At 40.2% G+C, this 14,881-nt stretch overlaps 2 protein-coding genes across 11 annotated transcripts in view; one reads left to right on the top strand and one right to left on the bottom strand.

The window, feature by feature from the left end:
* The window catches only part of TSTD3 (thiosulfate sulfurtransferase like domain containing 3), a 24,919-nt gene extending 20,060 nt beyond the window's left edge, over nt 1-4,859 (bottom strand). For 2 of the 3 annotated variants that reach the window (XM_065911276.1, XM_065911274.1), the window contains exons 1-3: nt 4,707-4,859; nt 2,142-2,315; nt 1,885-2,044 (exon numbers count right to left, since the gene is read on the bottom strand). In XM_065911276.1, the coding sequence (XP_065767348.1) occupies nt 1,885-2,044; nt 2,142-2,315; nt 4,707-4,779 (407 nt within the window). In that variant the 5' untranslated portion in view covers nt 4,780-4,859. Of the gene's footprint in view, nt 1-1,399; nt 1,578-1,884; nt 2,045-2,141; nt 2,316-4,706 lie in introns of those variants that run through there. The other variant, XM_065911275.1, reaches the window with a different exon arrangement.
* A 3,966-nt stretch (nt 4,860-8,825) lies between these two features.
* Nucleotides 8,826-14,881, top strand: part of USP45 (ubiquitin specific peptidase 45) — a 57,659-nt gene continuing 51,603 nt past the window's right edge. For 6 of the 8 annotated variants that reach the window (XM_065911258.1, XM_065911263.1, XM_065911262.1 and 3 more), the window contains exons 1-2: nt 8,826-8,891; nt 13,518-13,627. In XM_065911258.1, the coding sequence (XP_065767330.1) occupies nt 13,528-13,627 (100 nt within the window). In that variant the 5' untranslated portion in view covers nt 8,826-8,891; nt 13,518-13,527. Of the gene's footprint in view, nt 8,892-9,201; nt 9,339-9,411; nt 9,486-13,517; nt 13,628-14,881 lie in introns of those variants that run through there. The other 2 variants (XM_065911259.1, XM_065911261.1) reach the window with 2 other exon arrangements.

Consider the following 14,881-nt stretch of genomic DNA (forward strand, 5'->3'; position numbering starts at 1 on the left):
ATAATTGTTGTTAAACTTATATTCAGTATATATTAAGTATACACAGATAATTTTGTATTCTGTAGTATTTCCTTTCTATTTGACTTATGTTTTGCCTTCTGGAAGTAGGGGTTTTAACTAGAAGCCTGGTGTATTTACCTATTCCTTGCTGGGTCCAGTATTTCAATGGCAGTTCACTCTCTATAGCTTTTCTTCTGTGTGAACTTGTGGCTCTTAATTCCTCAGTTTCTTAATACATATGCCCTAGTAATATTTGTTTATATAAATATAATTCGCTTAAAGGCAGCAAGGATTTGAAGAGTCACGATCTGGGGAGAAGAAAGCTGAGGAGGATGAGCCAACATTGAAAAGTGTATCTGTGTGTGTGTGTATTACCTGTATTTTCCATCTTTTCTAGTTCTTGTAGGGAGTCTGCTCTGCTAGAAACTAGACTGATATGTCAGAAATAGAAGTTCAAGGTGATAACATCACATCTCTACCCCAGATTCTCCAATAGCTTAATAAATCATTTAGGACAAAAACCAGGTCCTTAGAGTTTACTTGCCAGGCCTTACATGTTCTGAGTGACTATATAAATGAGACTAAAAATAGATGGGTCTGAAGAGACAGAAGAGAGCACAAATTTGTTTTACCACTCACCAGTATATGAACAAGTACAGGACTTAACATTCTAAAGCAATGTACTCATGCTAGTGGGAATCATTTGTATTTAAACTTTCTTCTAATAATATTTTCATTATTTTTAATTGAGATATAATTACAGATAGTGTATAGGTTTAAAATGTTCACTTCAGTGAGTTTTGATAAATGATTATACCTGTGTACCAACACCTCAATCAAGATATAGAGCTCTTCCATCACCCCAGAAATTTTCCTTGTTTTTCTAGTTAATCTCTTATCCTCAACAGAGGCAACCACTGTTACTATCCCTATAGATCATATTACTTTTTTAAATTACAAATTGTATCACTACCATGTTGGTCACAGTAGCATATGTCTTTGCATATTGTTAATATATTTTCATTGTTCATATTTCACCTACTTTTCTGCATCCCAGATTCTTGGTATTTTAAGGTTAAGTCTGTTGGGTAATCTACTGGTCTAGCTCATAGCCTCTTTGAGGAAGAGTATAGAAGCTATGCTGAACACCTGGTCACACATTATGGTTAAGTAATACAAGTAACCAGGTCTTTTGGAATATACTATTGAACAATACTAAAATATTTAAAAATTAATTTTTAGAATCCCTTTATTTTAGAAACCTTTATGTTTCCATGGTGAGTCACATATATTACCTTAATCCTCATTAGCCTTTGGAAGTAGGCTGGGGGATGTGATATTCCCAATTTATAGGTGAGAAAAAGATTCAACAAAAAATAATTGACTAATACAAAATCACTTTGCCATTAACCAGTAGTTCCAGGGCTATATTTTTATTCTTTTGCTTATTCCACTATTCTGGGCTGCATTTACACAAGGAAACGGTCAGCTTGTATTCCAAAATTCAATTTCCTTGTTTCTTCTCTGAAAGTTCATAGGTTGCCCATTCCTTCCATCCTCCAGCATAGTGTTGAGCACTAAAAACATACATCAAATAATTAGTGCTGTAACCACTTTTTCTGCCTTACAGCACAAGGTTCAGAGGAAATTTCGAGATAAGATGACTTTAGAGATTTAGCAGTGCAGTGACTTTTCACCATAATATTTACACTTGATGGATATTTAAAGGACCGTAGAATGAAAAGTACAGTCAGTCTGTAAGAATCTGCACTTATCCTTCCGTTAATATCGTAAGTATGAAATTCTTCAGTAGACCAATAAAAATATACCTACAAAACACTGCAATACATATCCTAAACCCATTTTTATCCTTAAGCTACTTACCTGTTAAAGCCCAGAGATATTGCTGTGACCACAGCCTTCTTGCTTCTCACTCCAGCTAAACAAGAAAACACTAGATTGTCAGATTTGGATGGCTTTACTTCTTTGTACTTCTCTTTGAAGTCTTTTGGGTTCATCTGTAGAGCTTCACCTACATCATCCACTGTAAGAAAATGTTAAGAATTTCAATTAAATTTTAGATACAGTCAATTACTAGATAAATGTTTTCCTAACAAATCAGGCTAAAACACATCACTTACATGGTATATTGATGGACCCGGGGATTTTTCCATATTCATGAATTTCCCATGGCTCTCTAACATCAATTAACATAATTTTTTTGGACTTCAGGAGGTTTTTAAGTTCTATATAAGTGACATCTTGACAAATAGCGGTACAAAAATTGTGGCAGCTTCTTTTTATTGACTTCAAACCTGGAAAGAATAAAATAAATTAGCTATCTTCAAAATGATACTGCTACTAATATCTGGAAAGAGTAAGTCAAAGGAGTTTTCCCCATTGTTCAAGTCAGCTCAACATGTCAGTCTTTTGACTTGACTTCTTATGTAAAGTCTCATTTTTATAGTGGAAAGAACAGGGGTTTTAGAGTCAGTTAAATCTAGGTTCGAATCCTGGCCTGCCAACTTAGCTCTGTGACCCTAGGCAGATTACTTAAACTCTGGGAGAGTAAAATCAAATAATATTATTTAACTTAGAGTTGCTGTGAGGTTTCAATAATCTATACGGTACACAATAATCTCTTTTCACCTTTCCTTCATGATTTATGCACATTGTTCCTTCTGAAGAGAACCTTTCTCATCTACCTGGCACTCTTTAAGCCTCCTTTACAATCGTGTTAAATGTCACTTATCACTTCCCCTTTGATCAAACACTTCCACTTCTAGGTATCTATTCCTGGAAAATACTTATACACAAAGAAGTGTGTACATATACACAAAGAAACGTGTACAATGATAATTATTGAAGAACTTTTAATAATAGCAAAGAAATTGGAAACTAATATCCATCAATAAGGGACTAGTTTTATGGTAATTCATAGTTATGGAACATATGCAGTGGTTAAAAGAGTTTTATGTACTGCCATGAATACCTAAGCTTCTGAATACCTAAGTGAGAAAAAAAATTACAGAAAAGTAAGCACAGAAGATCACATTATATATTAAATATTCCTCAGTGGCTCAGCTGGTAAAGAACCTGCCTGCCAGTGCAGGACATGGAAGAGACACATGATCCTGGGTTGGGAAGATCCCTGGAGAAGGAAATGGCCACCCACTCCAGTATTCTTGTGTAGAAAATTCCACGGACAGAGAAGCCTAGTGAGTTACAGTCCATGGTGTCACTAAAAGTTGGGCATAACTGAGCGCGCACACACACATAGATTTGTTTGTTATTTAGATGCTAAGTCATGTCTGACTCTTGTGACCCCACTGACTGTAGCCCACCAGGCTCCTCTGTCCATGGGATTTCCCAGGCAAGAATACCCAGATTAACATTTCCTACTCGGGGATCTTCCAGACCCAGGGATTTAACCTTCATCTCTTGCTTTGGCAGGCAGATTTTTCACTGCTGAGCCACCTGGGAAGCCCGTACATTCATTTATGTATACTCATATCTAGGGAGAGCATTCAAAGGGGTGTGCTTTATTGTTTGTTTTAATATAATTTTTGCTTTATTGCTTAATGAATATAATCATGTATTACAAGTTTTTTTTTTTTTTTTTTTTTTTTTTTAATGAAACAGGCATCTTTTCTCTAACACCTCCAACTCCATCCTTTCCAATGCAGTCTCACTCGACTGGGTTGTGTATGGTGATGGTTTATTTGTGTCTGTCTTACCCCCAAATGGGCTTCTCTGGTGGCTCAAAGGGTAAAGAATTTTCCTGCAATGCCAGAGACCTAGGTTCAATCCCTGCGTTGGGAAGATTCCCTGGAGAAGGGAAAGGCTACCTACTCCAGTATTCTGGCCTGGAGAATTCCATGGACCCATGGGGTCACAAAGAGTCAGACAGGGCTGAGCGACTTTCACTTTCACCCCCAACTGGTGAAGTAAACTGTATACCAGCAGGATGTCTGTCAGATTAGGAGCTCCGTAAATGATTGTGGACTAAAGGTAAAACCAAATAACAGAATTTGTATGGACGACACATTTTCAACTACATAGGCTGTACCAAGAGTTACAAGGGAATAACGGGCGGGGAAGTGTTAGGCTGGAGCCCCTGTTATCTTTATCCACAAAAGTTGTTGCCAAAGGAGAGGCAGCATGTTAAGCAAGAGAGAAGGGACAGGAGGTCTGCTCTGAGTTCTAGACCACCTCCTGCACTAACCACTTTCGCTTCTCTGGCTTCTGTTTGGCCAGTTGTGTTACTATTAGAGGCCGAACGTGCTAATAACTAGGTTTCATCCACCCGTGAGTGCTGCTCTCTAGTGGGTCACAAGCAAAACTCGCAAGACTGGGCTTCTCATTGCGACTCTCCCGGGCAGGAACTGGCCACTCGGCTCACTTCCCTGAGTCGCGAATTGACCTTCCTGGCTCAGTCAAGCACCATACCTTTCTAACTGTTCACACGAGAGCCCCCCGAAGTCGTGTTTACCCCTCTCTCTGCGTCTGCCGAGAGCAATCCCAGACCCCGGTAGCGCGGAATCGAAGGAACAAGGGCTGTAAGTGGGTGTTGCATTCGCAGGGGCCAAGTGTACTGGGTCTGACTTTGAACGGTAAGCCTTAAAGAAACAGTGTCACGAACGCTATCCTTTCCCAGGGGCCCGCGGTTAGGCGTCCTTCCTTTCCCCGGGGACCACTGAGCTCACCCCAGAGCGCAGCCTCCGCAGACCCGAAGATCGTCCGGCAGGCACTCCAGGGCAGCAAGCGCTGCAGCACCATCGCTGCTCACTACTTCGTCCTCCGGCTCCTTCGCTTCCGGCCGCGCGGCGAGCGGTGCCGGGCTCTCGAGCGCCCTCCAGCTAGGCGCTGGCCGGAGCCGGAAGTGCCACTAGGAGTAATCGCGACCAGAAATGTGCCCTGCTTTAAAACTTAAAATATTAATGGGAAAGAAACTGAGGGTTGGGAAGAAACTGAGGTATGGGCTTGGTTTTTTTTTTTTTTTTTTTTTAATTTTAATTTTAATTATTTTTTTTAAGGAGAGGCAAAGTTTAAAAGTGAAAAGAAAATATAAAGAAGTCAATTTAAAGGTATAAAGTAAGAAATTCCTCCGGTTTACTTCAAAACAGGATTCTTATGTATTGGATTAAAGCAAACTTTAATACATGGACACTTTGCTAAGAATCGCTCTTAACTCCCATAGCTGATTCAACTGACGTCAGTATTAAGATAATCTCATCTTTTCCTCACTCATGATGATAGTTCACTATATTTGATGATGTGAGTGTGTTGGATGGTTGGATGGCATCACCGACTTGATGGACATGAGTTTGCACAAGCTCTGGGAGTTGGTGATGGCCAGGGAAGCCTGGTGTGCTGCAGTCCCTGGGATGGCAAAGAGTAGGACACGACTGAGCGACTGAACTGAACTAAGTGTGTGAGTTTGCAATTGGTAATGTAACAATTATCACAAATTTATTGACTAAACACAATTTTATTATGTACGGTTTTGTAGGTCAGAAGTCAATGGTGAAAATTAAGCTGTCAGCAAGTCTGTGGTCCTTCTGAACGCTACAAGGGAGAATTTCTGTACTTAACTTTTACATCTACTGAAGGTTGCCTGAATTCCTTGGCTATTTTTCCCTTTCTCCATCTTCAAAGCCAGCAGTTTGTCATCTTCAGATCTCTCTCTGACTGATCTCTGCTTGTGTTGTCACATCCACTTCTCTTCTTCTAACCTTTTTGCTTCTCTTTCATAAGGAATTTTGTGATTACAGTGAGACCACTGGGATAATCTTAATCACATGTGCAAAATCCTTTTGCCGTGTAAGCTAACATATTTATAGGTTCTTGCAATTAGAACACATTGTATGCGGTTGTGGGGAGAACATATTAAGCCTGTTGGATAAAGTTTCTTATTACCTTGTTTTTAATTTACTCTCAACTTGGTTTATTACCTTATTTTTAATTTATTCTCAATTTTGTTTCCCAAGGATAATGAAAGCCATATTAACTGCAAATTGATTCACAGTGAAAATTTTAAAAATAAATTTCCAACTGGCATTATTAAAGTATGAGTCCAATGAATAATTTCATGAAGGGTGTACTTTTAAATTATTCAGTTTTAATATTTTAATAATTAATAAAACCACTTCAGATTTCTATACCAATGACATCACTTACAATTATGTTTTTTCCAAGTCATTCAGAGTTTAACTGTAGTCTCTGTGTAATCTACCTTGTGGATTGACTTTGAACTAAGATGTCATTAAATACTGTAGATTCAAGTACTCTCTGTAGCATCCCCATCATAAACCACAAGTGGAATGGACACAAATATGAAAACAATGTACTTGACTTCAGTGAGTCACATTTAATCTAATGTATACTTCTGCAAGAACATATATTACTAAACAATTCTTTTTCAAGTGTTCATGACTACTTGAGAAATATTTTTCTGTAGGCTTTTTTTTCCTGAAGACATGAATTTGCCCTTCTGTAACCAGCACAGTGCCAAACTTAGTTTATTTAAGAGGCGTAGAGCAAAAAGATTTTGTCAAACAGAAGCACTGATCATTGCTCCTTGAATAAATGTCCCAAGTTCTTCCTTCAGAGTTAGTGTGAGGGAAGGAAGTAAGGCTTAAAGTGGGATGCAAGGGAGAGAAATCATGTGACTTTTCTGGGAAAGGTCTACTAGTGCTGAGTTGATAGCAATCATTCATTCTCAAACAACTCATTCTGTTTTTTGCCACAATGCAGGTGAAAAACAACTGGAAACTAGGGCATTTTTTAAGAGACTTAGCACTTTTCCATTTCTTTCTAAATCCACATCAAGCCCCCACATTTTAGACAATTCAGTGAAGAATTAGGAAATCTATTGTCTTTCATGCAACATTTTTTCAAGAGTTTCTATCAAAACTTGTTTTGATGCAGCATTTTCACTGCTAATCATTTATTGAAAATACCTGCACAAGGAATCAAAGATAAATGTACACCAACAGGGGGCTGATTGGGAAAAAATGATACATCCATTCACTGGACTTTTAAACAACCAGTAAAAAGAATGAGGTTAGTATGGTGATAAATCCAAAATATATAATCAAGTGAAAAAGAAAAATCAAGTTGTAGAATAGAAGGTAGACCGTAATCTAACCTGACCATCATCTCTTTTAACAAATGGTAATCATCTAAAAATGTAGTACAAATGCATATCATGTGCAAAGACAATTCCTGAAACTATACACAAGAAACAGCAAATAGAGGAGAGGAGATGTTACCTCTGAGGAAGAGAATGGGAATCTGGAAAGGTGGAAAAGAGGAACTTTATACCAAACTCTCATGTATTACTTTTATAATAAAGAATGTACTTTTTAAAACACATGATAAAAGCTTAATATATGTATAGCCTATAACTTAGCAAAGTACTCCATACATTTCCAGACAGAACAATGATGGTAAAATTAAGATATTTAACATTATTTGAAATGTATACACAGCTGACCTTAAGCACATTTATATTTCTGTTTGATGTTTTGTCATAATGTCTTGACAACAGCAATGAAAATATACTTACTAGGTATTATTTTAAAATAATTTCCTTCCTTTGGAGCATCCATCAAATAGTAAATTTTACTTTAACTGAAAAGATAAATAATTTGAAGAACATCAGAAACAAAAACAGTGTTAGACAATTTCCCTTAACTCATGTAAATTTTGAAACAGAGATTGCAATCTCTGGAGATTTGGGTACATCTGCTGAAAATCAAGATAACTTTGGAAATTTGTCATTTTCAAGAAAAATTTAAGTATTGAATCATGATTTGCATAATTCCTAAGTTTCTTTTTATGAGCGAGAACTTAAAATTCCATATTCTGATTCAGTCCCCTCCTTTTTTTCCTGGTAAACTGGATTCCAGTATATGATATATTTTAAAAACCCCTTTGATTATAGTGCACTTTATTTTTAATTTTGACTGTGCTGAGTCTTTGTTGCTGTGGGGTTTTCTCTAGTTGCAGTGACCCAGGACTACTCTTTAGAGGCAGTTAGTGGGTTTCTCATTGAGGTGTCGTCTCTTGCTGCCAAGCAGGGGCTTTAGGGCACATGGGCTTCTGGTTCAAGCTGCTCCCGGTTCAATAGCACAGGTTCAATAGCTGTGGCCAAGGTGCTTAGTTGCTCTGTGGCACGTGGGATCTTCTTTGATCAGGGATAGAACCAGCATCTCCTTTACTGAGCAGGCAGATTCTTTACCACTGAGCCACCTCAGTGTCTCTTAGCATTTACCCATAACTAGGGTGGATGTTTGGTATATCATTCAAACAAAATAGTTTTCAACCAACTACTTTTATTAGACATATGCAAAGTGCAAAACACTTTGAATAATCGAGCTTCAAAGAGGTTTAGGTATAGGTCAGGAAAATTTCAAATAAAGAAGAGAGAACGGCAGGTAAGGGAACAATAATGAAAAAAAGCAAGAAAACGTATGATATCAGATGCGGCTTAACAGCACGGAAGAGTGTGACGGAGGGAAGTCGGAGGCAGTCTGGGCAGGGTGTCTGGGCAGCAACGAGTGGGACTTAAACCCGACTCCGAGAACACGGGAGGTGGGCAAACTTCAAGCCCTATCGGGATCCGATTAGGAATCTATTTACGTTACCCTAAGATTAGCTGGGGTCTACTTACTCCTGCATAAGCAGGGGCAGCAGGTGCGACAGCGGCCAGCAGAGCGCGGTGTCCACTCCCAACTCCGGGGAAGCCTCCACGCGAGGGGCGGTCCCAACTCGCCCGGGCGTGGGGGCGGGCCCACGAGGCCCCGCCCCTGCCGGCGGGAGGGGCGGCTGCGCAGGCGCAGGCGCAGTCTCGTGGGGTTGTAGACGCGGCCGCTCGGCCTGGCAGGGTGAGTTGCGGGTTCGGTGCGGGGTCGCCTCAGTTTTTCCATCTTCGTTTACGTAACCCCCGCCCCTCGTGGCTTGACGGCATGGGAGAGAACCCTCCCCCCGCCCGTTTCTCGGTCCTTGGGGGCCCCAGGCGGTCGCCGAGGGCCATGTGAGAGTGGCGGAGCCGGCAGGGTGTCGGGGCGGCAGCGGGAGGAGCCGGGGAGGCGGGACGGGAGAGGGCCACCTCACCTTGACCTAGGGGCGCGGCGACCCAGCCACCTTCCGGCCGCCCTTCCGCGTTCAGCCTCGCGGCGCATTTTCTCTCCGGGAATTTGGGATGTTTTTGTTAGAGACCAGAGAAAGCGTGTCTTACCAAGGGCTTCTGGCAGCGTCGTGTGGTATTAGGAACCCTGGAGATGGACTGCCTGGGTCCAGATCGCCATCCACCACTTACTGGGCTTCTGCAAGTCAGTCACCTAACTCCTGGGTGTCTTTCTTCAAGTGTAAAATGGGGGAAATAATAGTAACCTACCTCATAAAGTGATTGGTGGTTGGGAGGATGAAGTGGGTTAAAATCACTGAAGTGCTTAGAACCGAGTGTGATGCACGAAAAAGTAAGTTCTGGTCTTTTTGAGCCTGGTATCCTTTTGAACCTCTGAAAGGAGAATTTTTGTCCCTTTCCTCCCTCCCCTTGCACCCTCGCAGAAAGTAATGGCTCAAGAGTAGGAAAATAATTTTTTTTTCTTTCTTGACAATATGGGTTTCTACATGCGTGGCCTTAAGAAAAAACAAACAGTTTAGTTGCACATCCTACATTATGGACAGATATTAAGGTAATGCAGAAGTTGGAGGCTGGAAAGTTTTATTAGGAAACCACCTGAGAAAAATGGCCATAATTTATTTGTGCTGAAAAGACTTAACATAGCAGGCCTGAGACTGCTGTCCTTAAAAAGGTCTGCTTGCAAGGTTAGCCCTTGCTTGGCTTGCCTGGGAACAATATGGTTTATTCTGTAGGACATGGTTTATCCAGAAGTTACTAGCCCCCATAAAAATCCTGCACCTGTGAGTGTGTAATGGGCTTCTGTGAGCAGAAACATTGCATAGACATTACTTATCGGGGGAAGGATGTAGGGTGTTTGACCACTCCTGGGAGGGACAGAATGGTAAGGAAGCCTGCATTTGGATTGCTCTAGACTTCGCCTGTGTCTTTTTCATTATGATAGACTGTGTGTTCACACTACATTGCTGCAATAAACGTTAGCCATGAGTACAACTATATGCTAGGTCTTGTGAGTCCTTGCAGTAAATCTCCACATGTGAGAGTGATCTGAGAACTCCCCAGACACATTATTGATGATATGCAATATGTGAAGCTCTAATAATTGGAATTTTTTGGTAATAATTGGACTTTAATTTTGTCTCTTTCTACTCGAAGGGGAATTGAAAAAGAAAGCTATACAGATGAGTAACTGCTAAGTAGTAGGTTACTGTCCAAAATGACTCTATGTTTAGACATATTGCATGTGTCAGAAAAATCACTGGAAATTAACTACATTGCCACATTTGAGTCAGTGTTTTTGAGAACAGGCATAGGTCTTTTACAGAGTGTAAGTTAAGTATCTGATTCTTTTGGTTCTTCTTCCAGGATTGGCTATGCATTAATGCTCCTCTCTCGAGAGTTTACCTGTGTGTGCTCATGTTAGTTGCTCAGTCATGCCTGACTCTGCGATCCCAAGGACAGTAGTCTGTCAGACTCCTCTGTCTGTGGGATTCTCCAGGCAAAAATGCTGGAGTGGGTTGCCATTTCCTTCCCCAGGAGATCTTCCCCACCCAGGGATTGAACCTGGGTCTCTTAAGTTGCAGGTAGATTATTTACCATCTGAGCCACTGTGGAAGTTTCAAGTTTACCTGTGCGGTGGGGTGTAAAAATATGACCAGTTTCTTATGGACCGTATTTCTTGGATTCCCTTAGTTATGCCCATCTCTTTTTCAGGACATCAAGTTACAATAGTTGTAACAATAGTTACAATGGTAAGTGTGTCAGTTTAAGGGTGGAAATACCTGATTTGCAATCTCTTTTGTGTCCTTTCTCTCAGTAAAGTAGAAGACCAGATGATATTTGAAAGAGTAGGGAGAGGAAGAGTTGGAGATTGGGAGAGTGAAAACAATTTCAGATGGCTGTGTAATAAGTTTACCAGAAGTTGTAGTAGATAATGGCATGTCTTGATCTGTTTGCAGTTGTGGTTGTTAATTTAGTGGACCCAGTCACCTTTCTTGCAAGACTTTTTCTCTAGCCTCTTTGGATACTGTCATGGAGAACGTGGTTAATTGGCTCATCTAGGGTTGAGATTGTTAGGGGGGTGACATAGTAGTCATTAGGCTGTGTTCACATATTCTGTTCTTGCTGGGTACATGATAAGGTTGTACTCTTTGTACACCTCCCCTTACTCACCCGTCCCTTTCCCTGACCATGTCTATTTGAAGTTAAATGTGGCCGTGTGACTTGCTTTGGCCCGTAAAACATAAACAGACTCGCACCATTTGCAAGTAAAGCTTGAAGAACCAGCACTAGATTTTCTGCTTCTCTTTTTCCCTTCCCTGCTACAGTGATCATGGAAGAGCTTGTTGAGATGCAACCTCTTCTCAATCTGGGCACTAGAAGAGAATAGGAGTGGCTGGTCAGCAAGCTGGCAGAATATGAAGTTGTCATCAGAGAATGGAATACTTGAATTAGTGATTTTGTGAGGTCAAAATGTAGCCATAAGTGAATGAAGTAGTCTGGAGGGTGAAGGCAGGAAGAAATGAAGTGGTCAGAAACTGGGAGGCCTTCTTCATCTCTGTAACCTTGAAGGTGTTAATTTATTACAGTGTTGTTCATTAGTGATGACCCTTGGGCCTAAGAAAATGGCTTTTAAAATGGTAAACTCAAAAGCTTCCTTATGTGGAACTTGGTACAACTAACTCAGGATTCAGAATTTAGTATTGAATTGAGCGATTGTTCCACCTTGATCAATAAAAGCATATAAACACAAAAATTATAGTCTAGCTTAGCCAGGTAGCAGCGTGATATTAGGTAGGATTTAGGATATGTGTGTGCTGAGTTGCTCAGTCATGTCTGACTCTTTGCGACTCCCATGGACTGTAGCCCTCCAGACTCACTCTGTCCTTGGGGGTTCTCCAGGGAAGAATACTGGAATGGGTTGCTATGCCCTCCTGCGGGGGATCTTCCCAATCCAGGGATTGAACCCAGGTCTCTAGCATTGCAGGTGGATTCTTTACCATCTGAGCCACCAGGGAAACCCATGAATACTGGAGTGTGTAGCCTCTCCCTTCTCCAGGGGAACTTCCTGACCTAGGAATCGAACTGGGGTCTCTTGCATTTCAGATAGATTCTTTTCCAGCTGAGCTACCAGTGGTTTTTTAAAAATGCATTAACTTCTATCTAAAACTTTTAGAATTTGAATTTTTATGAAATATAAGAGATTTCTTAAAATATATTTAGAGGTAAATAACAGCATGAACAAAAAAATAAATTCTGTGTGACATTATACAACTTTGCTGTTGAAAGTGTAGTCTGTGGACCCCAGCAGTGGCTTACTGTTGGGATCTTTTTAGACCGGCAGACTCTCAGGTCCTGTGCTAGACTTGAATCAAAATCCACGCTTTGAGAGGCTCTCCAGTGTGACTCATATGCACTGTCCTGATCTCTTAAAAAACCCAGGGTCTTAGGGAGGTGAAACACTATTCTCCATTTCTTGTGGGAAGAACAGCTGTCGATTAGAAGATACTGACATAACCAATTGAATCCTTATTCAAAAAAGCAGACGTTTTAGGTTAGCTGAAGAAATTAGAATATGATAAGATAGGATATTAGGGAATTACTCTTAATTTTCTTAGAAATGATAATGATGTGACTGTATAGGAGAATCTCCTTAAGGAATATATGTTGTCTGCAACTTCCTTAAGGAATATATGTTGTCTGCAACTTCTAAATAGTTCAGCAAAAACAGATGTACTCACATGCATGTGTAGGTATGTCTGTATGCACATTGATATTTAGATAAAACAGATGTGAAAATGTTCCAGATGTGGATGCTATAGATAGTCTATGGTGTTCATTATACTATTGTTTCAACTTACGTGAAAGTTTTAAAATTTTCATAATTAAAAAATGGGGAAAAAACACACAAAAAAGGCAAGAGCTTAAAAAGTTGGAAATGTATTTCCAACTGGATCAAACATACAGTGCAGAAAGGGTGGCTGTACTTTCTGTGTGTGGCACTTGGCATCCATCCCTGGCTTGTTGTGGCTTTTCCAGCTCCCACTGTTTCCTAGCTGATGAAACGAGAAAGGGTGAGGCGAGCACAGGAGTCAGAAGCGGCATAAAGTTTATTTTTTTTTAATTCACCTGGACATCATACATGTAGGGAACTGTTGGTTAAAGTCAGATGTAATGTGGCATTTGTATGCTGGTGTAATGAAGATTTCTTTAGTTTCAGCTGATGGTCCCCTCTTTCTCCTTTGTTAATTTATGAGGCTCATTAAACTTGAAGTCATTTCCATTTTAATATGCATTAAGTAAAATACATACAGTTTTAAATTTTGAGGATTAATGTGTATTTCCCCCCAACTCCCAATCTTTTCAGTAAATAACAGATGCGGGTGAAAGAGCCATCCAAAGCTTCCCCTGAGAAAGCAAAGAGAAGTAAAAGGCCTCCTATACCTCACGATGAAGACTCGTCAGATGACGTTGCTGGTAAGTTATGATGTCTCGCATCCTGAACAGTGTTGCAGAGGACAAATCATACGTGCTTTTTTAATGAATAAATCCTTTGCTCTTTATTTTAACCATTTTCTGCATTACTTCAAAATCAGCTTGTCTGTTTCCAAAATACCCTGTTGGCATTTTTGCTGAGATTTTGTTTATTTTATAAAGTAGCTTAGAACTGGCATCTTCTCTTCTTGTGTGTTTCTCATGACTGTTAGAACCAATCCCTCAAGTCAGTGAGGTTGGCTTATGACCTCGGGGGGGGGCTTCCTGGTTTGTCTTTCTCTTTGGCCTCATGCCTTGGGTTTTAGCCTCTGAGGATTTTCCTTACTGGCTTTACCAGTTCAGTTCTCCATTTAAAAAAGAAGTTTTTAATCTGTTACTTCCATTTTGAGTGTTTTTAACTTGGACAGTATTTCAGGACAGATTGCTGTATTGAGGGAAGTCTGAATTATGTCTTTAAATATTTGTTCTGTTAATATGGTGTTCTTCGGGGTTTGATTATTCTTATAACTCTCTTTTGCCTGTCTACCATAGTTACCATTTTTTCTTAAAGCCTCTGAAACTCCTGTTTTCCTTTTCTTTTTGTCTGCTGTTTTCATTTTTATTTTTTTTTTTAGTGTGTTCAGCAGTGTCTCTTTCATCTTCTTTTTGGTTTTACCTTCGTTTTATTTATTTTTCCTGAACTCTGCTGGTCACTTCCCTTTGTGTTGCCACTTGAGCCTCAAGTGTTCACTTCTTTTTTTGTGTTTTCCTCTTGTGGCAGTGATTGCTCTGCCATTTTTGCTTTTCCTGCCTTCCTTTTTCTTATTATCTTAGCACAGAACTTGAGGCTTTGATTTTCTTTGATCACCCATTCTTTCATGTAGAGTTGCTTTTCCGGGGCCAGTTCGTTTTAGAATGTTTGTGTAAGAAGGAGGGCCAGAGCGCTCTTGAGACCTAACTGTTGAGTTGGAGCCCAGTTAGCCTTTACATCTTTCCAACTACCAGGATTATTCGTCCTGGGCTTTTTCAGAATCCAAGTTCTCTCTTCTTTCCAACTGCCGTAGGAATAAGGCTGTTTTCTGCCATTATGGCTTGCTTTTTTATTTTCACTTAGTGAATGAGAAATCCCCTTCTTTCATTTCTTCTGAAAACAAGATTGGATAAAGGGGCGCTCCTGCCGCTGATGTTGCAGCACAGAGATGTAGGTTTTGTTCTGTTTGCGCAAAGCACGCGTGGTTCTCTGAATCCACTGCTGCG

Source organism: Muntiacus reevesi, chromosome 19 (genome assembly GCF_963930625.1).
Source record: "Muntiacus reevesi chromosome 19, mMunRee1.1, whole genome shotgun sequence".
Taxonomy (NCBI): domain Eukaryota; kingdom Metazoa; phylum Chordata; class Mammalia; order Artiodactyla; family Cervidae; genus Muntiacus; species Muntiacus reevesi.